At 38.7% G+C, this 24018-nt stretch overlaps 1 protein-coding gene across 1 annotated transcript in view; it reads left to right on the forward strand.

The window, feature by feature from the left end:
• The window catches only part of adam19a (ADAM metallopeptidase domain 19a), a 227423-nt gene that overhangs the window by 114547 nt on the left and 88858 nt on the right, over positions 1 to 24018 (forward strand). The window contains exon 4 of the mRNA XM_017427073.3: positions 23780 to 23861. Within this exon, the coding sequence (XP_017282562.1) occupies positions 23780 to 23861 (82 nt within the window). The remainder of the gene's footprint in view (positions 1 to 23779; positions 23862 to 24018) is intronic.

A 24018-nucleotide genomic window follows, 5' to 3' on the forward strand; every position in this document is an offset into this window, starting at 1 on the left:
GAACAAGCCAAGGGCCAGCAAACACTGGGCTTCCTGCTTGTCTCCTATGAAAACGTGTTGTGAAGTGTGGTTATCAGGAGATTCATGCTCCCTCTTTCATTGTTAAACCCTCAAAGACCAACTTGTAGCTCCTTTTTAAAAACATAAAATTTGCTCAAAATGAACATCCTTGTTGAGACACAGCTTTGTTTAAGACAGCAGCCAAAAGCGTATTACACAGACTTTACTAACAGCTTTTAAGAGTTGTTTTTGACTTCATTCACACTAAACAAACTAAAAATCTACTCAAGCTTAGATGCTCTTGAAACACAGAACTAATATGAATAATTTGATGGATAGTATTTAAATTATGTTTTCTCAGTTAGAGAGCATAGGGCATCTAAACAAACTGGACTGGTGGATAATAAAATGTTCAACTCAAATGAAGTTATATTTTTCTTGATTAATTATTGCCCGAAAGCGAAGGCATCGTGATAATGTTTCGCCCATGTCTCTGTGTGTATATGTGTTTGTCTGTACTGTTAGCAAACTATTTCATGAACCAATGGATGGATTTGAATCAAACTCTCAGAAAGTAATCATTAGAGGAACGCCTACAACTAATTAATTCTTGGAGTCGACCCAGTTCAAGATGGCTGCGACAGCCACTGACCTTCAAAAACAGAAAAATGGATATTACTCAACCAACCTCTAGTTAGTCTCACCTGAATTAGGGAGGGATTACAAACAATAAATGGCTCCTATATATAAACACCTCAGGTGGGAGGAAATCCCCTGTCTTTAAAATGATTCAGAGAGGGGAAAATAAATCAGCATGAAAGTTTTAGATCATTAAAGGACAAGCTGTTGGACTCGGACTGACCAAAGACAGTTTCAGATCTCATTAGTGCTACATGCAGCAGTCTTCAGCTCTTTGGCACAATTTTGAAAAATAAAAAAAAAAGAAAATAAAAAGCTTGCAACCTGCTGCTACAAACCTGACATCTCATTTAGAGAGGTTAGGGCTTCGAGGCACTGGCTGTTAATGTTTATGGAAAGAAAAAACGCTTGAAATAAATGTAATACGGACAAATAAATGCTAAATGACTGAATTCTTTTTCTGACGTTCGCATGCCCAGGCACATATGTGCACTTTTGTGTGGGTGGATGAAGGAGGGCTCTGAGGAAAAAAAGCTGAAGAACCACTGATTTAGAATATAAAAACTAACTGAAATCACATCTGGCAACACACCCCTTAAACATTGTGCTAAAATGTTTGCACCTCTCACCTCCTAGATACATTCTACAAACACATTTTATCAAGGTCTTCAGGTAGATACTGTATTTGAAGTTTTGTCACCAACCTTGGTTTTACTTTGTTTAGTACAAATCATGCACTTTATGAAAGGGTATCAAAGGTTTTTTACTAGCTGCAGAGGGCTGTCTCCAGTCCTTTTTGTGGACTTCATGGACAGGAACTCAAGGGCAGCTATTGAAAGTAGGGTGTCTGATTTGGGCACTGTTCGTTTGGATTTTAGCTCTGCTTTTTGTAACTGACTTGTTTCTATTGGCGTCTTCAGGCCATGACCTTCAGCGTGCATTGGGTGGTTCACAGCTGAGTGTAAAGCAGCTGGGATGAGAGTCGGCTCCTCTAAGTTTGAGGTCATGGTTCTCAACCAGAAATAGGTGGAACGCTCCCTCTGGGTCGGGTATGAGTCTTTGCCTCAGGTGGGGGAGTTCAAGTATCTGAGAGTCTTGTTCATGAGGGATGGTAGGATGGAGCAGGAGATGGATCAACAGATCAGGGTCTCGTCTGAAGTAATGATGGCGTTGATTTTGTCTGTTGTGATGAAAAAGGAGCTAAGCCGAAAGGCAAAGCTCTCAAATTACTGGTCTGTCTACGTTCCAACTCTCACATATGGTCATAAGGTTTGGGTCATGACTGAAAGATCAGGATCCTGGATACTAGCGGCTGAAATGAGTTTCCTCTGCTGGGTGGCTGGGCTCAAACTCGGAGATAAGGAGCTCTGTCATCCAGGGGGAGCCCAGGGTACAACTGCTGCTCCTTGTCATTGAAAGGTGTCAATTGATGTGGTTCAGGCATCTGAGCAAATCCCACTGGGAGGAGACCCTGGGGCAGACCCAGGATTATGCACCCTCTCTGGCCCAGGAACACCTGGGGATCCCCCGGGAGGAGCTGAGAGTGTCACTGGAAAGAAAGTTGTCTTGCTTTGCCTACTTGACCTGTTGCTTCCACGATCTAACCACAAATATGTGACAAAAGAATGAATGGATAGTACAGTTTAAGGTAAAGAGCAGCAGTAAAACAGCAAACCAGTAAAAATTTGACCTCTCTCTGTGTCATGTGCCTCCTGTCCAGTATAATATATATTTCAGTTTCTGTTTATTGGATTGATTGAGTTCATTTTTCTGCTTTATACTTCATCAGGGTCCCTCTTGGGCTAGTTTAGTTTCTCCAAATGTTATTTAGTGGACAGGGGAGGGACTCATAATTACATTGACTCTGCCATTGATTTTCTTAACCTCAGTTTTTTTTCCAGAGACCATTAGTGTTCTGATTCAGACCTTTGAACACTGCAATTATCATAAAAGTATTAGTTTTTGCTGTGCAGCACATTGAAACAGAGGCAGAAACTCTGCTGCTTATCGCCACAGATCTCACTCCCAGCAGCCCTCACTTCTTCCCGCTGATGTGATGAATGTCTCCTCTCAGCCCTCCTGCAGTTGTGTTGTTGAGATTCTGCACAAAATGCTCAATTCAGACGCACACCAATCTTTCAATTACACCTTTTGCTTTTCTCTCGCAGCCTCGTTAGGCATTGAGCCATTTCTTCTTCTCTATAAGAATGTTTTGCATTCCTCTCCTCTCTGCCCCTTTCAGTGAAACACCTTTTATGATTAGCCTTCATTTAAATGCAGTTACTGCAGGTTTGGAGTGTGTTGAGAAAACACATTACACAATTACAGTTAAACAGGATGTTACGGGGATAGTTGGGAGGTTTGTTTACAGTTCATTTACTGCCTTGAACAGGAGAGAGGCAGAGTGAAGGAAGCTGTTTGCCTCCTCAGATTTGTCTGATGTTTATCAGTACATCTCAGTATTGTATGTATGTGTGTGTGTGTGGGTGTGGGTGTGTGTGCCTGTGCGTTGCATGCTCGGGGCGCAGAGGTTGAAATCACTAGAAAGAACTGAACAGGTTCTTTTTGTCTAGAGACAAGTTCCACCTTATGTCATCCCTCCTGTCACTCCATTGCTTAGTTTTTTTATACCACCATTTCAGAAACATACATATACATTTACTTTGTGATATTAGCATATATTACCACTATTTATACAGTTTTCATACGAACAATTACACCGATTAATCCGAAGCTGTTAGTGTGATCATAAAGAAAATCGGACCTACATGCCTACATATGCAAAGGCTTAGCATTCCTTAAAATAAAACATTCTGCCCGCCGCCTTTCATGAAAGAGTGTTAACTCAAGATGGCCACCACATATGGAGGACCGAAAGGGACATAATCAAAAATAAAAGCAGAAATATATATATTTTGCTTTTGCCTTTTCCTTACACATGCGTTTCCGTCAAGTAATGTTTATATTTTGCTTTTGCTTTTTCCTTAAACATTCCCTCCTCCCCCTTAATCACTGTGTGCATTTCTGCCTCCTCGGTATGCAAATGAGGAGGCCGTCTTCTTGGTCCAGCTCCTCTCCTATTGGTCAATAACCAGGAAGGAGCAGGATCCATGTGCAACATTGATCAGCTGTATGGCGTGAAATGTTATTTCATGGTTACCAAGGCAACCACGAAGAAAAGAGCGAAGAAGCTAAATTTCACCGAGGCAGAACTTGATATGCTGGTCAATGAGGTGGAGAACAGAAAAAATATTTGGGAGCCACAGTCGTGGCGTTACAAATAAAAGGAAGCGTTGTGAGCGGAGCATGTTGTTATTACTGTTAATTCAGTGAGTGGGACAGAGAGGACCGGGGCCGAGGTGGAGAAAAAGTGGTCAGATTTTAGGGTGGAGGCAAAAAAGCGACTAACCAGCCACCGCCAGAGCACGTCAGCTACAGGTGGGGGTAAAGGCGTACCGAACTGATACCATTTGAAAGAAGAATGGACAATGTTCTGTTGAAAAGCGATCGAGCGCGCCCCTGCGAGGGAGCACGCACGGATGTGAACGGTATTAAAGCGCTCCTCCTCTGCGCTCTGTGGGTTTGAAAAGGGAAACAATAAATAGTCATCACTGACTGTGTTGCTGTCAGCTAAGCTCGCAACGTGCTTTAACTCTTCTGCAGCTGTCTGAGACATCTCTGTTACGAGTTCACTTCCTCTCAATTGAGGCGTTCTCCTGAAACAGCCGAGAGCGCAGGCATGAACAATTGATCTGCACATGGATTCTGCTACTTCCTGGTTATTGACCAATAGGAGAGGAGCTGGACCAAAAAGACTGCCTCCTCATTTGCATACTGAGGAGGCAGAAATGCACACAGTGATTAAAGAGGAGGAGGAAATGTGTAGGGAAAAGGCAAACGCAAAATAAAAACATTACTTGACGAAAACGCATGTGTAAGGAAAAAGCAAAAGCAAATATATATATATATATATATATATATATATATATACATATATCTGCTTTTATTTTTGATTATGTGGCTTTCGGTCCTCCATAACCACAGCCACATCTCGCGAGATGTGTTAATTCTCGGAGTATCCGCTGAGAATGAGTCGACTACAATCATGCACACTTTACCACATTATCTGTAATTTTAAGTAAATTATAGCCAATTTTGTGTTGGCAAAGGTAGATTAGCTGTGGCAGCCATCTTGAATTGGGTTGGCTCAAAAGGTTAATCAGTTGTATCGCCCAACTTTTGCCTTTCTCCGCGGTTGATCAACACACACTGAGACTTATATTTATCTGATGTGAATATTCTGGAGTAGTCAGTGGGGCTCTAGTCTTTCCTCTTTGAATTATTTCATCTTTTTGAAAACAGCAAAATGACAAACCTGTTCTGTCTGAACAATTGGACCAAAGCAATTACAGCAAGCAATTCTGTTTTTGTTTACTTTGTAGTTTATCTCAGCAGAGGTTTTCTCACAGCTGGTAAATGCGCTGTTTAATATTTAAAAATGGCGGCGCCGGTCTTGCTCTGTTTACTAACATCCTTTATGTGATGTGCTTTAAATCCTCTATAGTCAGCAGGAATCAGCTTTTTTAACTGGTTAAGTGCTGCTATACTCTGTAGGTAACTCCAGGTAAACAAAATGTGGACATTAGCTGAACAACAGATGGCTTATTTGCTTAGTTTACATCTGAGGAAAAAGCACGAGTAGGAGATGAAAGCATAAGCTCATCACTAGTGCGTTTTCTGTCTGTCAGTAGGCCAGTTAGGGTCACTCTGCAGCATTCAAATCAAATTTTATTTATTCAGATTTTCTCGACATGTGAAAACGTCCACAGCATTTGCTCCTACCTTCCTGCACGGATTACACAGCCACCTCCCTAATGATAAGTGCAGAAAGTGATGACTGACTGAGCTTGTATAAACACAACAGGAGGCCCTCTGTGTGTTTAACAATTGTCGCTTTTTCTGTTTTCCCCTGACTTGTATGTTGTTTTTCCACTCGCTCTTTAATACTGTGCATATATCTAAGTACACGTGGCACTGAAATAAATATAAAAACAGTGAACATATCAGATGGGTATAGGGCCTTAGTTGCTATTCTCGAGCTGCCTTCGACAATTCAAAGCAATTCCAGGAGGGTGTTTTTATATTTTTTTGCATCTTGTTTTAGCCTGAGTTGGCTGGGGTATTTCCAGCTGTGAGAGCACATCTCTATAGGGGAATCTCCTGCTGTGAAATGCACATTTGTATGACTGTGGCAGGAAAAAGTCAGGGCAAAATTCTTGTCACAAACTTCAGGCATTCTCTAATGTTAGTGTGTGAAAATGGCTGATCTGTTTGTCTTTTTTATTGCTGCTTCCCTGTCACCAGGCCATGACTCTGCCTGCTCTGGAATGGGTTTTATTTATTAATATAATTAACAGCTGACTGGACTGAAGAAGGCATTGTACTAAAACACAGAAGGTCTAAGTTTTAAATGGAGTGAGTGAACACACAGACTGAAACATAACCTGATGCAACAGGAGGAACTGGAGCCTAATTGTATCGGGTTTGTTGTAAATTATGTTTTTTTATATTTACCTGACTGTATGAATCAGTCTAGTGGCAGTCCTAATGAGGCAATTGGACTTCTGTTCTTGTGTCTTGAAGAAGTTTTACCTTTTTGAAACATCACTAATGCAGTTTAATGGCAGCTCACAGACAGGCCTTTTTTTCTTGCATACAATCCTTTAGAACCAGCCTGAGCCACAAGATGTTGTGCTTTGCCACTGTCAGGACATGAAGAGAGTGTTCATTACTATCACCCACCACTGAATGGCAAGTACTAATGATAGGGTTAGGGTTAGGGTAAGTTTCTTTCTGTCTGTTAGCAAAATATCTCATTAAATGCTGGATGAATTTAATGAAACTATCTGACGGTAATCACTGGATGAACATCTACAACTGATTGACTTGAAGTCAACCTGATTCTACATGGCTGCTACAGCCAACTCAGCTTATGAAACTTTAAAACTGCAATAACTCAGCCAATTTTACAGCCACTGAGCTCAGATTTGGTGTGTTATTAGCTAAGAGCAATAGAACGTAGTCAGAGCACTACACAGTGAACAAGGTTTTTGCTGAAAGCTTGGCATTAAGTGTTGATGCCAACTTTGTCTGTTAGCAAAAACACTTCATGAACCACTGGACAAATTGTAATGAAACTCTCAGAAAGTAATCATTGGATTTACATATACAACTAATTCACTTTTGGGGTCAACCCAGTTTGAGTTGTGTGTCACAGCTAATTGACATTACCCAAAACAAAACAAGAACATTGCTATAACTCAGTCAGTTTTACAGATATTAAGCTAAACTAGCTGTGTGTCATTTGCAACACATACTCAGAGTGTGACATCTTACAATATTGCATGAAACTGTGCATAAAGTTATTTTCAAGGTTTGACTAAAAGGCTGATATCTCTATGATTTCTCAACAGAAGATGGTCTAAGTTTAAAACTATGGTGTGAAAGGCGTCATTTGATATGAACTCATTCAAGGATTGCTAAGTCTCATGCTCTGGACTCACACTAACTGCTAAAGGTTAACTCAACTTGTTGCACATTTATTCTCCTATGTCTCCAAGTTTACACTAGACAAGGTTACATTAGACATTCAACCCCTCCTTGAGGGCCAGTGATTTCTGTCACCCACTGGCCTCATTGTCTCTTTCAGCAGATACTGACAGGGAAGTGCTTATAGTGCTAGTAGAATCTGTGATGCAATCCTGGAGTCATGTTTCCTTTAAACATGTGTGGCTGTCAGTTTGACTTCCTAATGGATTTTCATTTCCTCCACCAAGCTAGCAACAAGTCAGCATTCCCCTTGGAAGAAAGTGGTAACATATGAATAGTATGAAGATAGCAGCAGTTTCTTTACAATCGTCTGCATCACTTATGATCACAACGGGAAACTGAATTAAATGTCTCTATATGCTGGTGTAGATTCTCAGTCATCCGGGACAGATCCAGAAATATTATTTAAATAAAACATAAAACAACTGGGCATCTGTTCTGTAGTTGAAGACGTTTCGCTCCCCATCCGGGTAGCTTCAAAGGAAGAAAGTTCAAGGCTTTAAGCTGCATGAGATGCAGATGCAGATTAATCACAGAATATGTGTTGGGGATCAGTCGCAGCTACTACCATACCAAATTTTAGGTCAGTATCTAGAAAACTGACTCCGTTTTAGCAATATTTCTATTTTTTTAAGGTCAGATGGCTGTGGCAGCCTTCTTGAATTGTTTACTTCAAAGGAATTGTAGATCTACAGCCAGCGATTACTTTCTGCAAGTTTCATTGAATTTCGTCCCGTGGTTCTCAAGAAATTTTCCTAACAGGTGGACACATAAACACACGCTTGCACAGACACAGGCATAAACATTACCACCCACCACTGAAACTAAACTGAACTAAACATACCTTTTCAAATTTTTTGTAATGCTTTTATTCTAGCAAACACTATCACCTGAACTTTGGACCTGTATTTATCACTGGGAGACATTTTCGTCTGTCACATTCCAGACATTGTGGACATGGTTTCCTCTGATGGCATTTTACGGTGCATGTTGAAGAGATTTACAACGAGCAAGCCTTATAAATCCTGCATAAATGGCGGTGGCCTACATTAGAGGTTCTTCATGCTATCATTCACACAGCTGTGTCACAAGGTAACAATCTGTAATTAATTTGCATAGTATTTCAATGAATGTAAAATGTGAAATTTGGGAAAAAGAGAGCTTGCAGAGCTACTGCAGCAAGTAGTTATAGAAATACCAAGACCGGGTTGCTATATGTCTGACAAAATGTGGATTTTTTTTCGGCACACAAAGGGAAATGTGGCTGTACCAATTATATAAAACATTTTTCAGTTTTTTTCAGCAGAACAGACACCAGTAAAAGCTATCAGAATCTCCAAGATAGCCAATTGAGATGTTTAATAATTTTGAGAAAAAGGATAGATAGAAATAGAAATGTTTGTCCAGATTTTTTTAAAGATGTACTTTTAGCAGATAATGTTTATTAATGCTTACAATCTTTTCATAGTGTCACTATGAACAATTGAATCAGGTTTTGGTGTGTTGCTTATAGTTGACATTATTTTTGCATACTTCTAGAGCATTAAATGATATCCTAAAGAGTGTACTACCACAAACCAAATCTTTGTGATGAAACACCAATCTGAACTCAAGCATTAGAGATGTCACTTCTGCAACAAGTCTTGTCCAGGTGCTGCAGGGTGAACAAGGCTTAATAATGTTCTGGCTGATCGGCCCACCAAATGGGCTTGAAAATTAGTGTGTGATTATAAAGAAAATATAATTAGAGAAGACTGGTTATTGCACACTGGTGCTGTTGCTATTTTCTGCACCACTCATAAATCCCTGTGGCCCAAACAAAGGACGAAACAGAAAAAAACAAACTGCCATCTCACCACAACTGTAATCTGCTGCTTCAAAACACACCATGGAAACCCAGTCAGCTGTTATCAGAACTGCAAGTGCTCTAAAAGCTCAGCTGCACTGAAAAGAAAAAAAAAATCTCTTCTAAAACAAACAAAGACGAAAATGAAGAATCCTCAACGACAAGCATTTTTTTTCTTGTTATGAGGGACAGTCCTACACTGGGTTCAAATAGTGTGCTAATAGCAGTGGGAAACGGCAGCCTGCTATGTGCTTCATACACCATTCAGCTGGCGGTTAGCAAGGGCCTTTTGGTACAGATATGTGTGGCTGATGTTGTGGTACTTGGTCGGAAAATAGTTGGGACAGTTTAAACACTCGGCCTTAGCTTACTCCTGCCTTGAATATATTCATGGACACGTCAACGAGCCAGTTAAAAGACTCCAACAGGATGTGCAGACCAGCTGAATTCTACATGCTACAGTCTGTCATTGAGCAGAACAGGATCCTGGGAATATACAGATCTGAGCATGAGCTTCCTGACCCTCTCACCACTGACCAACTGGGGCTTTTCAAAAAGAGTGTTGCAGCTGTGGAGGTAACTTGAAAAGTAAGCTCTGTTTTTTAAACACATTTTCAAAGAAATCGTAAAAAATGTTATTCCATTTATCAGTACTCTATATCTATATATGTGCTCTGTATCACAAATACTCAAATGTAAGTGCCTGTACTTTTACTAAATTTTTTAAAATAAAGTATCAGTCCACTTCAACCAAAAAGCAAAACAAAACAAAAAACTGATTTCTTTTTGTGCATGCAATGAAACAACAATTTTAGATCTCAAGTTAATTTATTTGCTGGAGAATGGAAACCAAACCTCGTTCTATAGTTGGGTATTTGATGGTTGTCCATGCATCACATGTTAAAACTTTTTAAACTTGTTTACTGCAGTGTTTTCACCATTTTGTTTTTGGTTGGGTTCTACAGTGTGGGGATGGCTGTGTTGGTATCTCTGATATAGGATGATCATGTTCTATTGTGGCTCCAAAAGGTGCAACATGACACATAAACCCTGGTTTTTAAAGACTGATTGTGGACTCGTAGCCATAAAAATTGATTTGGAGTTTGTAAATTGCTTCACCTTTTCCCAGTTAGGTGGAAACTTTGGCATTGCTCACTTGATACTTCTGTTAGCAGTGGTAAATAGTAGCTACCGCTGGCTGTTTTTCTTCTTGCTCCTCCAAGTGGAAACATGTACACAACCTGCATATAGCATGGCAATTGTCAGAGTAATTTTACCCCTTAACTTCAAAGAAGCTGAATTACTTCCAGAGACTGGCTTTCATTGCAGAAGATATCATTTCATTTCGTGGTCAGTCATGTTGTTGTTGTGTCTCTGTTGGGTACATAACATCATAAACTGTCCAGGTGCTGCACTTTTGCACTTCCAAGTTCTGCCTTTTGCATTTGTCAACATGACATTATGAACATCAGCTAATGAGCAGACATTTTCAAACTCATTAAGAATAGTTCATGTCTAGGTTAGCACAGCAGCGCTGTGGTTAGAACTGTCGCCTTCCAGCAAGAAGGTTGCAGGATTGCTTCCTGACCTGGGGTCTTTCTGTGTGGCGTTTGCATGTTCTCCCTGTGCCTGCGTGGGTTTTTTCCAGGCACTACTGGTTCCTCCTACAGACCAAAAACATGCATGTTAGGTTAATTGGTAACTCTTAAATTATCCCTAGGTATAAGAGAGTGTGAATGGTTGTTTTTCTGTATGTGGCCCTGCGATTGGCTTGCAACCTGTCCAGGGTGTCCCCTGTCTCTCGTACAGTGATTGCTGGAGATGCATCCAAAAAATAGATTACAACCCCAACCCCTGTCTCTGATCATGTACAAAGCTTTTGCAGAGGTTGTGGTGGTTTGTCATCAAGGTGGCAGACTTGTTTTAATTGGTTGTGTAGGTCATGGAGAGCTTAATGGGATCACCATCCAGTATAAAGAAAGCCTAAATCAGACTTGTTTCCTTTTTTTAGAATTGAGGATTGTATTGATCAGAGCTTACCAAGATTTAATACAGAACAGCCATTATGATGAAAAGCACACCCACACACAACTTTGCTAATTATTTTTACAGCAATGTTTTCCAGAGGTATGATATGCCATTATCAGAGCTATAGTACATCAGTTTCTGTAATGGTTCAAAGAAAATTAAAAGCGTAATGGAAGCGCTGCAGAGTCATTTATGACCCCACACAATGAATTATATAGTGTACTGATCCTCCGTCTTCTAACACTGCCATGGAAGTATAACTGTAACTTTTTCTGTGACATTTCTCAGCATCTAACTATTACGAAAAGGCTTACACAAGAGCACAGTTTTACTATCTAAGTTTCTAAATCTCCCAGAAATATCCCTTCTACCTAGTACCACACCACGTTTAAGGCAATTACTGTAAAACCGACAGTTATGGTCACTTTTTGTGTTCGCTACAAAGCTGTTGACTGTGGTAGTCATTACACACACACGCACACACACTCAGACAGAGGCAAAAACATCATCTGCCTTCAGTGCCTTAAGTGGCGGGCGATAATTATCCACAGCAATTTTCATTTTCTTTTTATTGCTTGGTTGCTCAACAAAGCTATTGTTTACTGACATATTTGGTGATTTCCCAGTAATGTTTTAAATATATTATCTCAGATCAGAGATATTTGACAGCTTTACCTCATCATTTTTCAGATCTAATGTTTGGAGTTTGTGGTTAACCTCATCTTCGCAGAGATAGTGTCACACTTTAGCTGTTTCAAAGAAATTAGGTCTCACTTGCAGGCGCTACAGTGATCCAAAGCAGAGATATGAAAAATGTTCTAATACTGAAGAAGTCGTTTGGCACATCTGCAGCTCAACATCAAGGCAGCAACTCAGCAGCAAGCAGAGTTTTTGACAAGAAAAGAGAACAACACCTTTCCGCTTTCTGTTCTCACTTCCTTTCTATCTGCAGCACAATTTTATGGTTCATTGGAAACATAACTTCCTGTTCAAGATGTCTCTTAGATTTTCTTTCTTTCTAAATCTGTTCCTACAGATTAACGTAACTATGCTTCCATCTTTATAAGATTAGAGTAATTAGAACTTGGTTAAAAATTCACAGGCACAATGTGTTTTGATAGACTGCAAACTCAGCTACTTGGAATCTTTAAAAAAAGAAAAAAAAAAAGAAACCATGAGAGGAAATTTGCAAAGTGTAGGAAGTCACTGTATGTACCAGTTAATAAAAATAAAAATAAATATCTTTCTGGAAGCATTACACCTTAAACCAGAAATAGATTTTTGATTGTTTCAAGTCTACGCAGACAAATTAAAAAACACAGTGTGTTGGATTACTGAGCTTCAGAAACATTGGAAGGTGTATAATTTAAAGCATACATGAGTTATTTTGTAATTCTATAATCAGCCATTTTTTGTTTTAGCTGGCATATTAATAAAAATAATAAAATCTGAACATGGAAGAGATTTGAAGACACTACGGAGAAGGAAGTTTGGTTGGGCTGTAAAACGTTCTTGCAAACTGTTTAACATCTCAGAAATGGACTTCCTCTGTAGGGTGGCAGGGCTCAGCCTTAGAGATAAAGTGAGGAACTGTGATCTGGGGGGAGCTCAGAATGGAGTTGCAGTTCCTCTGCATCCAAAGGAGTCAGCTGATGTGGTTTGAGCATCTGATTAGGATGCCTCCCGGGCACCTCCCTCCTGAGGATTTTAGGCACGTTCCACAGAGACAAGACCCCAGGGCAGACCAAGAATTTACTGGAGGGATTATCTATTCTCTCTGGGCAAGGAACACCTTGAGAGAAGCTGGAGAGTGTCTTTAGGGCGAGAGATGTCTGGGATTCCATCCTGGACCTGTTGCCTTAGCAACCCAACTACAGATAAGTGACAGAAAATTCATTAATAAATGGATTTAATTCAAGCATTCACACCACAAATGAAATCTGGTTTTATTTGTTCTTTCAATTATCTTTAGCAATGTTTTTCGACATTCATATCGTCTGGCTTCCATCAAACGGTGCTGCAGCATTGTCTGCACTCCTACTTCCTATGGCCTAGAGAGTGTGGAATTCCTCCTCTTATCTGGAGTCATCATTTTCCAAGACCTAAAGTCAACAGAAGATGTACTTTTTGTGGCAGCTGAATGAACTCAACCTGCCCAAATCAATAATGGTGTGTTCCTATTCATCCATCATTGAATCTATTCTCACCACTTCAGTCACAGACTGGTATGCTGCTGGCAAGGTGATTGACTGCAAGCTGCCCTCTCTCCAGGATGTATTTACCTCCAGGACCTCAAGGTGGTCCAGAAAGATTGTTGCTGACCCCTGTCACTCTGAAAATAAACTTTTAGGGCTACTCCAATGTAACCTGAGGCTATGGTCCATCAAAACCAGTACCTTACGTCACAGAAACAGTTTCTTTCCATAACCTGTTGGACTATTAGAGACTCACTGGGCTATCCTCAAATTATACAAACTCCCAAAACATTCATATTTTTATCAGTCTGTCTGACTTCTTTTTATACTTTTGCACGTTTACATTCATTTGCATAGTTTTTGTAAGTGGTAATTGTGTGTAAGTGTTTAGGTGTTTATTATGGATGAACATTTCTGCTCCAAGTCACCAGAACAAATTCCTTATTTGCGAACACCTAAATAAATAAATCTGATCCTGATTTAATCCATGGCTAGTCTAGCAAAGCACCTGATAATGGTCAGTGCCACAATACAGCAGAGGTCAGTGCAACAGGATGGTGGATACTGAAGCAGCTTACAGTTGGTTTTCTATGAAAATAAGGATAAACGTAGATTGTTTTCTTCTCCATATTTTTCTTCCTATTTTCTTCAAACTCAAAAAGGTTTCAATGAATTTGAAATGTGAAACACTGCATATTTTGACACCTGATCAAATGCAGGCTATTTTTAAAAGAGAACTGAATAAATTGAGTGAACTCTGAGGCAATTTATTTTTTTCATCTTATCATTTCAAGTCAAAACTGTTGAAATTGGAAACACTCATGTTTATAAATATATTGTTCATGGATCAGTTTCTCATTGTCTGTGTTACTTACATCCATGTTTTTCTCTATTTTATGTGTTCATAAGGGCAGAAAGATTTAGCTTTGAGATTAATTTTGAATTATTATTCTTTATTTGTTGTTACTTGTTTGTCTAATACAGTTTTAGGCACTGAAGGACTAAACATGTAGATAGTCAAGTAACACAAACAGGTTTGAATGCTTTCTGGTTTCTTTTTATTTGGCATTTTACAAGTTTACAGTTGAAATTGACATTATCTCAATTTGTACATGATGCTAAGTATTTTTGTTGTTGTTGTTGTTGGATGCATAGTAACTGGTAAAGAGCTTAAATACAATATTTCCAACAGAAAATTTATTCAGAAAAAAAAATTAGAGATTGAAAGAAATACTGAAGACTGAGATCTTTGTCAGCCCTAAAAGTGATGTTTTCAATGATTTGTCAGTGAACCAGACAATAGTTATATACCAAATACCATCAAATGCACAACATCTAGTAAACGGTAACCTTTTGTTGCCCAGCTAGTTACCAAGTTATACTATTTAGCAATTTGGCCTCATTTGTAACGTCAAGGTTCGATTGAGTTGGGTGGACCAAACTCACCTGTGTTATAGAAGTAAACTAATAAGTGTCAAAAACACTTACATGTTAACTAATCAATAAAATCATCAGGTTTTGAGGTTTTTTGTGTTTAAGGTATTATTTGTTTTATCCAGTTTTAAAATAATCTTTTATGTTTCTGTCTAAGGTTAGGTTTCCATCATTTCTGCCAGGGTTTTCAGGTTATTGCTTTCTGTTCAGCCTGGCAGTTTTTATTTCTGCTTCTTCTATGGCCGTAGATTTCACCTGCGCTCCCCTGTTTGCTCTGTCTCAGACACCTGTCAGCCATCTGTAATTAGTACACCTGTTCTCACTCACTAATCACCTCTCCCAACACGTATAAGCTGCTTCCCTTCCCTCACCCCCCTCAGATCCTCGTATGTAAAGCTTGTTTTGCTGCAGTCCTGTTTTTTTTTTACCTGTTCTGGTTTTTGTTAATTAATGAACACCTTTTGGATTATACCTGCCTGTCGCTTGTTTGTCCGCACACTCAGGTCCTCATCCACTCAGTCCCATCCAACCTACAACCATTGCACTACTAGTTGACTAATGACTGTCAGATGTGTGCACAAGTGGACTGGTGTGACCTAAGAATGTAACTAGTCGATAACTAAACTGAAGTGCTTACTAGCTGACATGTTTTTGTCAGCTAGTAAATGTGCTTTATAAATAAATTTGATTTGTCTCTACTAGGTAACTAGTGGAGCTGTAAAATATCAACTAGTGTGCCTAGAGTGTTTTATTAACTAGTTATGCACAAAATATTCACGAGTCAACTAGTGCAACCCAAAATCTTGACTATGTAACTAGTTAGAGCAATTTTGGCCTTATTACTCAACTAGTGCCACTTTAAATGTTAACTAGTTGACTAAATATTTATTATATTTCAGATTCCAAATGTGAAAGATTTATTTGCCTCAGTACAGAACTGATCAGCTTCACTGCAGTGAAGCCGTTCAGTGACTCTGGTATTCCCTGTCTCAGGCCCTGGCAGGCCTCTTGAATAATACGTCCTTCCAAAACAAAATATTCTGGTCATATGCTATTAGTTAGTTCTACGTAATGCTTGTTTTGGCAGCTATCCATTTAACAGAAACATAACGATGAGCTCTGTGTGTGAGTTATGTGACTGCTGATTTTTCTGTCTCTCCATTTCATGATTGTCTTGTTTTCCACTCAGCGTTTGGCTCTGAGAAGAAGCCAGTGGCAGCATAAAACTGAAGAAACGCTGTTTTTGTGAATAATCTCAATTTGTGGATTTGGATGTTTTTTTTCTAACATTCTTGGTTTATAAAAATAATAATAGTTAAAGGCCTAGCATTATTTGAAGAAATGCATACCATACGTCGCCTTTCAGACCAGAGTTTTAGACTAAGATCATCCATAATAAATATTTCACATAGTTCATGTGTATTCATGATTTTGATGATAGCACTCAACAAAATGTAATGTTTGCCACTGTCTTCTCAGTTGGTGACAGCATGTTGTTTTTATGACTTTTTATTTTTGTGTTTTTATGATGTAAAGCCCTTTGAACTGCCTTGTTATACAAATAGACTTGACTTATCTTGACTCAGAATCTGTAAAAGTCATCTGAGTCATAGCCTTTTTTGTGCTTGTGAAGGTCAATTAGCTGTGGCATCATGTGCCATCTTGAATTGGGTTGACTCCAAAAGTTAACCAGTCGTAGATATACATCCAAAGATGAATGTGTCATTAAAACCCTTCCAGTGGTTCACGAGATATTTTGCTAACAGACAAACTTGCAAAATATCAGAAAGTCAATTGTTGGTTGATTCCAGCAATTAATGCTTATGTTTTAAGCAAAAGTCTTTTGCGGAATGAGTAGCATTTAAAGTATGTGTTGGGAATGACTCTCAGCCACAACCATAAAAAATTTTAGAACAATATCTGTGAAATTGACAGAATTATAACCATTTTTGTGTTTAATGTTAACTGACTGTGACAACTTAATAGACTCGACTTCAAATATGAATCAGTTGATGATGCACAACCAATATTTACTTTCTCAAAAATTCATTAAAACTCATCCAGTGGTTTGTGAGATATTTTGTAATGAACAAACACACACACACACTCAGACATTGGCAAAACCACCATCATCAACCTTTGCTTCGTGGCAGCGGGCAATAATAATAATGCAATCTGTAATATTGGAGTATCAATAAAAATACATTTATACTACAAGATAACTCAGTAATGACACCGGCTTTACTGTCTAAATAATAACTTTTGGTTGTAATATTACTTTAGGCACATTTTCACACATTTCTAAAATACTGACAATATTGATAATTGAGATTTGTTTCCCCTTCCATTCCTAGATCCTGTTTGCCAATCAGATGCATAGGTTTAGGTATATGAGCACATACGGTTGTGTGCAGCTCTCCATCCTCTCAGCTCGCTCGTTAGTGGAAATTATATCAGCACAGTAAATTCAAGCTGCTTGTCTGCTGTCTTTCTGCCACCAAAACAAGCCCATTACTTTCATTCTTGAAAGTAGCACAGTGGTTTGACCCCAGCTACAGTCTTTTGGCTTTGCAACTGATGCTCCAACGAAGAGAGGAAAAAGTACTGGGTGTAGTTGTGTTATTATTCTTTAAGAGAACTACTTGATGGGTGGTTACACATCCACTGGCACTTTTTTTAATGAGCATTCATGGCAGACAACAGTGCTTAGCACAGCATGTGACGGGGAGAGATCTGCACACGTTCTATTTTACGACGGAGAAAGTATGAAAAAGAAGCAGTAAACCACAAGGAGGAAATGTAAATAAAACTTTTATACAAATAATGGGATCATCTCATTGTCTAGAGATTGGTATCATAAAAAGATACCATTACTTTTTGATTCCCTTTGTGTTTTATATGTTTGAGCTGTGTGACAAGACTGTGGACGCAGGGGGAACAAGGTTGTTTATGTTGCCCCGAAATGACTTCTAACAATATACAAAATCATTTGCATTTTAGCTTTGCCACTTTCATTCTTCCTCCATCTCATTTCCACTAAAGGTTATTTGTTTTGGTACAAATGAAGTAGAGAAACGATTGCCAGTGTGCATGACTGAATACATATTACATAAATCAAACACAACACTGAGTCAGAGCAGTTAGTGAGCTGTCTGTTCTTGTAACCAGAACGTCGGAGGCAATTTGGAAAAGGGAAATGTGCAGCAGTAAAGTTCTAAGTCCCTTTGACACGGACCATATTATCATATCCAGAGATGAGGTTGGAGCGTTTCTGAAATGACTCGGCATGGTGTGGGTTACTCTTTGCAACAGAGGGAAAAAAAATTTCAACCTGTTTGTCCAAAAACTACTTTCTCAAACATTATTATTCTATTCTCTCTCTTTTTTTTTCTTTAAATTAGTCTGCAACAGGGTGTTTACCTCCTTTTTAAGGGGGGGAATCCCTCAAAATTGCAAGAACATTCCAAGCAAATACATGAATTGTCAGCTGTAGTCTCACTGAACTCTGTTTGCAAGCAAATTCCCATCAACCCACATGGTTCCACTTTTTGAAAACCTAGGCCTGTTTTCATGTACACTACTTGCAAAACTGCTTCCTTGGTTGTGCACATTAGCAGAATCAGTCTGTACAATGACGTCATTATGGCTCATTTTGTGACATTTTGAAGGCTGATAGAAGCAACTGACTGCATCGTTTTCTGAAGCTTAAGCCTGGAGACGGTGACGTGAGTCCTGCCAGCCCCACATCTGGACCGAGTGCAACACTTTGTAAGAGAGAGGGCATCCCTCCTGGCTTCTCAGAAGTCATAATTGAAAACATCAACTTTTTTCTGCTCCATCTGTGCCTCTGTCTGCACTGCATCATTCGTGCCAGCTGCAACTGTTTTAAAATGTGTGTGACAGAAACTCAGTCCGTCTGTGGTTTTGTTGTTACTTGTGTCATCACACAGTGCTTCTTACAATTTTATCAGGTAGAAATAAAGCCTGTGTGCTGAAAACGACTGTTTTAGTAAGTACAGGGTTTTTTTTTTGTGATGGAGAGTGGTGTTCAAACAAATCAATTGCATTTGCAATATTTTTCATGGGAAATTTTGTTTAACATACAAATCACTTGTTGCCATGGATTGAAGTTGAGAACCGTGGAAAAGTTGTGAGACATTCTGGAGACCTCTTCATGAATACTGTTTGCCATCTACTTGCAGTCCAGTGAGATAAAGCCTTTAGAAACGGTATTCAGAGCATTACTGTTGGTGTTTTTGGATACCTAAGTAGACCACAGCACTGTAATATCACTCAAGCCTGAATAACACAACATTTTGCATGTTGTAATCTGTTAAATTCCTTTCAATTTAAAGCTCATTTGTCACAACTGTGGGGTGAAACAGAAATGGTCTTCCTGGGGGTTATTTTAAAATTTTTACAAACACAGATGCAAACAATCCCAGCTTTCTATTATAGCTTAAAAGAGAGACTTCACTTTTTCTCCACGTCAGTCTCACAACCTGAAAACCTGCCATGAAGAGTTTTCTTTGTAATGTCTCCATGTTTGACAAAAAAATCTCTGTGTAAATGCTGTTTTGAGGAAGGCGTTTAACTTCAACACTACTGTCTGGGAGGCTCTTTCAGTCTTTTTTGTAGAGCAGAACAAACTGTCTGCCGTTAGAATGGCGAGAAAGCTGAATTGTGTAATTACAATCCTTCACAATGAATGATACAATAGGGCCCCTTGGACAAGATGGGGATTGGTTTCTTTCCTTTTTTTTTCATGTTCATCTTCTGACACTTGTACCCAGGTATCTGTTGCCAAAGTGTGTCTCCTGCCTGGTCTGAGTAAGGTCAGATGTCTTCACAGTCCCAGGAATCCATACCCGAACACTGAAGTGTTCATCCTGGGACATCTTGGCATTTGACAGCTCACTTCTTCTTCCCTAGAAATGACAAATGTCACCTTCTTTCCTCTCTGGGATAACAAAGGTCCAATGCATTTTATTCTGATGTGACCTTTGTGGAGATATCCGTCTTCTGTCCTTAGCTTTTCCATTAGTACACGTCTTTTTTTCAAAGGAGCTATATCAAATCTGATATTAAAGTTTGGCTGTACCATTGGCTGTACCACTGAATAATCAAATTTGAAACAAATGTATAAAGTCATTTGTCATTTTTTTTCTGCCTTTCTCCTTTTTTAATCAATTCCCAACATCATCAGCACGAAAGACTTCAGTCTTGCTGATCCAACACTTCATTCAGAGGAGATTGTGCTTTTTGCAATTAAGCTTGGTAATGCCAGACGTGATACTGGGAGTGTCAGCAAGTAAAGAAAGGATCTACGGATATCATTGAAGCGTGTCTGACGGAGCTTTTCCTTCACAGATATGATTTTACAGAGATAAAACAAGGCTGCACACATTAAGCAGGTATGATTCAACAGTCAAGATGAACATGCTGCTTACAGAAAAAAAAAACCACATGAATTTCCAGTGTTTTTTACATGTGATCCCATGTGAGATAAAAAAATCACACGGAAAACATTTGCAAAACGTTTCAAATATGTCACGTGTTTAAGAAAATACAAATATCTGTATTTCCACATATACTGTTTTTGTAGATTTTCTGATAAAAAGAATGTTCTTCCTATATAAGTGTTGGTTACAACATTTTAGAGTAACCATATTATTTTGTGTTGCATCTTTATAAATTTGGAGACACTGGAAAAAACAAAGATAAATAAGAAAACTAAGAAATCCTTTTTCAAGCTTGTAGGATTGTGTATACATTAAAAACATGGTAATCCAACATCTTTAGGAAAAATCTTGTTCTGGAACTGGATAGATACAGTACGCAGCCAAGGCAGAGTTTTGTTGCATTAAATTCTGCTTCTGCTGTTTTCTATACAGCACATGGTTTTCTCTCTTCCTGCTCCATTCTCACACTCAGACGGTGATTGCTAGGGCTTCCTCGTGATTTAAAGAAATCGTTCCCCGATTATAGGAGGTTCACAACTTTCAGACTCCCTGGGAAGGTTGATGCCGGGGTGCTGAAGAGGAGACTTCCACAGATAGTGAATTCTTACATTCAGGAGTAACAATGTTGTTTTTTGTCCTGGTTGTGAAACACTGGATCAGATCTTTACTTCTGCAAGGATATTTGAGGTTGCATGAGAGTTTGCCTAAAATGTCTTCTGTCTTGAGAAGAGGCTATTACTGTAACCTTAGGATTAAGGGTAATCAGTGAACACACGTGGACCAGTATCAGAAGAACTAGATTAACAGGAGCTGAAAGTTTAAATATCAGTAAAAAAAAAAAACACTGCAACAAAAATAAGTTTATATGAACATGTATAAAACAAAATTGCAAATAATTGTTACAAATAAGTTACAAGACAGTTGCATAAATTAATAGTGGGCACATGAAATAGATCATTGTTTCTGAGTTAAGTCTTAAATGATAATAAGTTGGTCGAAAACTGGGACCAAAACCCTGGTTGTGTTTGTGTGATTGTCTGTCCAACCACACCACAAGGTGAGGAAGATAGTCTTCAACAGAAAAACAGTTTACACAGTTCCCCTCAAGGACCTGAAGGATCTGGCTTGCCACCTAATTAACTGGAATCTCTGTCACTCAGAGAACAATCTTCTTGGCACAGCACTTGTCTCCAGCACCATAAAAATAATCCTAACAGCTGAGCAAGATAAACTTCCTGAACCTCCTGGCAGGACACAGGGTTGAGTTAGACATCAGTCTATCTTCTTAACAGTTGTGCATTCAGAGCAGAGTGCCAGGTGACTATCAAAAGGCAGGCTGTGGGAGATAGACTTAAGGGTGGAACAAGGAATACTGGGTGCTGTCGGGAGTGGTAATTGACTGAACAAAATGACAGTGAAATACACCGTCAATATACTTTTAAAGTTACAAGCAATGTTTTAACTTCAATTAGTTGTTTTTTGAGGGGAGGGATTTGCCCTTCTGGTTGAGCAACACAACCTGGGATACTGTCCCAGGCCTAACCATGCCAAAATACTACTACTACTACTACTACTACTACTACTACTACTACTGCTACTACTACTACTGCTACTACTACTACTGCTACCACTACTACTACTACTACTACTACTACTGCTACTACTACTACTACTACTACTACTACTACTACTAATAATAATAATAATAATAACAACAATAATAATAATAATAATATTAATCTTCATTTGAAAGTGTATTCCAGTAGATTAAGTCATTAACGTTGTGACAGTTGCCAAGGTGGGTATGATGTGGCTGTATCATGGGTACTAAAATATGGGTATGAATTGAGCAGCCCTGCAAAGAAACAATTTGATAGTGGGATGAACTGACCTTGTGCCTGGAGTAGGTAGTTGTTAGAGGGGTGTCCTCTGCAACCTGATCTCAGAAAAGCAGCAAAAGATGGATGGATGGATGGATGGATGGATGGATGGATGGATGGATGGATGGATGGATGGATGGATGGATGGATGGATGGATGGAGGCAGAGTACTTCGTCACCTACAGTAGCAGTTGATCATGAGGAAGGGGTTGATGCCTTTGTTTTCATTGCTTAATAGTGACTGACAAAAAAGCAATGTACTTGAAAATGTACTCCCACATAAGACAGGAGTTAGTAATCTTTTGCTACGACTGTATTGGGATATTCATCTTAGCAAGACAAGATGATTTTGTAAGCTTTTTCTTTAGGCCCATGAGTAAAATATTAGAAAAAGTTTCTAACAAAAAACAGATAAAAACAACCAAAATCTGGAACATCTTTATGGGTTTTGTCTTTAACCATTTTTAGTACTACAGATGTGAGTTCTGTAAAACAGAGTATAATATGTAATATTCCTTGTGAAGTAAATACCCAACACTGTTGCACTGAGCTCTGCTTTGACTGAGAATTACCAACGAGAAGCAGCACAGGAAACATCCTTCGTCATCACTAAGCAACAGTTCAGAGATCCACTGTCAGTCACTAAGCTAATCTGGCTAATAACATTAGCTAATGTTATCAGCTAATGTGATTAGCTTACCAGGCGGTGCATTCCCCGTCTGAATGTAATTTGATGTCATGAAAAATCTGACGTAACTTGACTGAGCTGAAACATTTGACTTTTTCTCCTTTTTTTGTTGTTCTGTGGTTGTTTCTGCTGTGGCCGATACAATGCATTTACACTTCCAGCAAGTCATTAAACCTACACGGGCAAAACCAATAAGATGTGATACGATTCAGCCTTTATTCGCAATATGACATAATTCAATATGAGTTTTGATTCAATACAAGGAGTTTAGGTGCAATATAATGCAACAAAGCAAAGGAAAGGTTCTAAGTCAGTTATTGAGATTAATCATTTATTACTTAATTTCAAAATTGTAAAATACTTTCATAAAACCTGACTCACAATTGATATAAAAATACACAAAAATGAGGCTTAGGGAAAAATAAATAAATCAGTTATGTTTAATAATCTATTAGTAACTGTAATGAGCATCAAAATGTGTTTTTTTTACAATATAAGGAATAAAACATATGTTAACCTTTTTTCCAAGAATATTAGTTAATTCACAGCTTTAAGCAGACTTTTAGTGTTTGTTGCTGAGTTCACACTAACTCTTCTGCTGTTCTCCTGAACTGTAGTTGTCACTGAAGAGGAAACAATACAGCTAAACAACAGGAAGTGCAGCCAGAAAAAGAGAAATGAAGAGAGGGAATCTATTTATACCCAAACATAACTACGCTTTAACCTTTCTGTTATTTTATTTATGGTGGATGGCTGTGTGTAAAAGCAAACCTGCTGCTGACTTTAAATTATTAAACTGTTCTAATTTTATCAATACAAGGATGTAATAAATCGATGCATCTAGATTTAATCCCAAAACTGCATTAGTACATGGCTGCTGTACTGATTCAGTCACATCATGCATGTCCGTGAATCTGTAAAAATCGATGAATCTTCACATCCCTGGTTTTGGCTACTAACTTGCCCCTTTGTTTTTCTGTTCTGTTTTTTTCTCCTAGTGAGCTCCTGGGTCCTGACTTTACAGAGACCTACTACACAGAAGATGAACAACCAGTGACTGTGACCAACCACAATTACACCGTAAGTACTGAACAGTGATTTGTCAAGATAAATTTATGTAAATATAAGGGTGGCAACATATATTATGGGCCAGTATATAATGGGCACATACCTGGTAGTTACCTGGTTCCTACGGGGACCAGGCTGTATTATGAAGTGACTTGTTACCTTGTATTTA

Source organism: Kryptolebias marmoratus, linkage group LG7, assembly GCF_001649575.2.
Source record: "Kryptolebias marmoratus isolate JLee-2015 linkage group LG7, ASM164957v2, whole genome shotgun sequence".
NCBI lineage: Eukaryota > Metazoa > Chordata > Actinopteri > Cyprinodontiformes > Rivulidae > Kryptolebias > Kryptolebias marmoratus.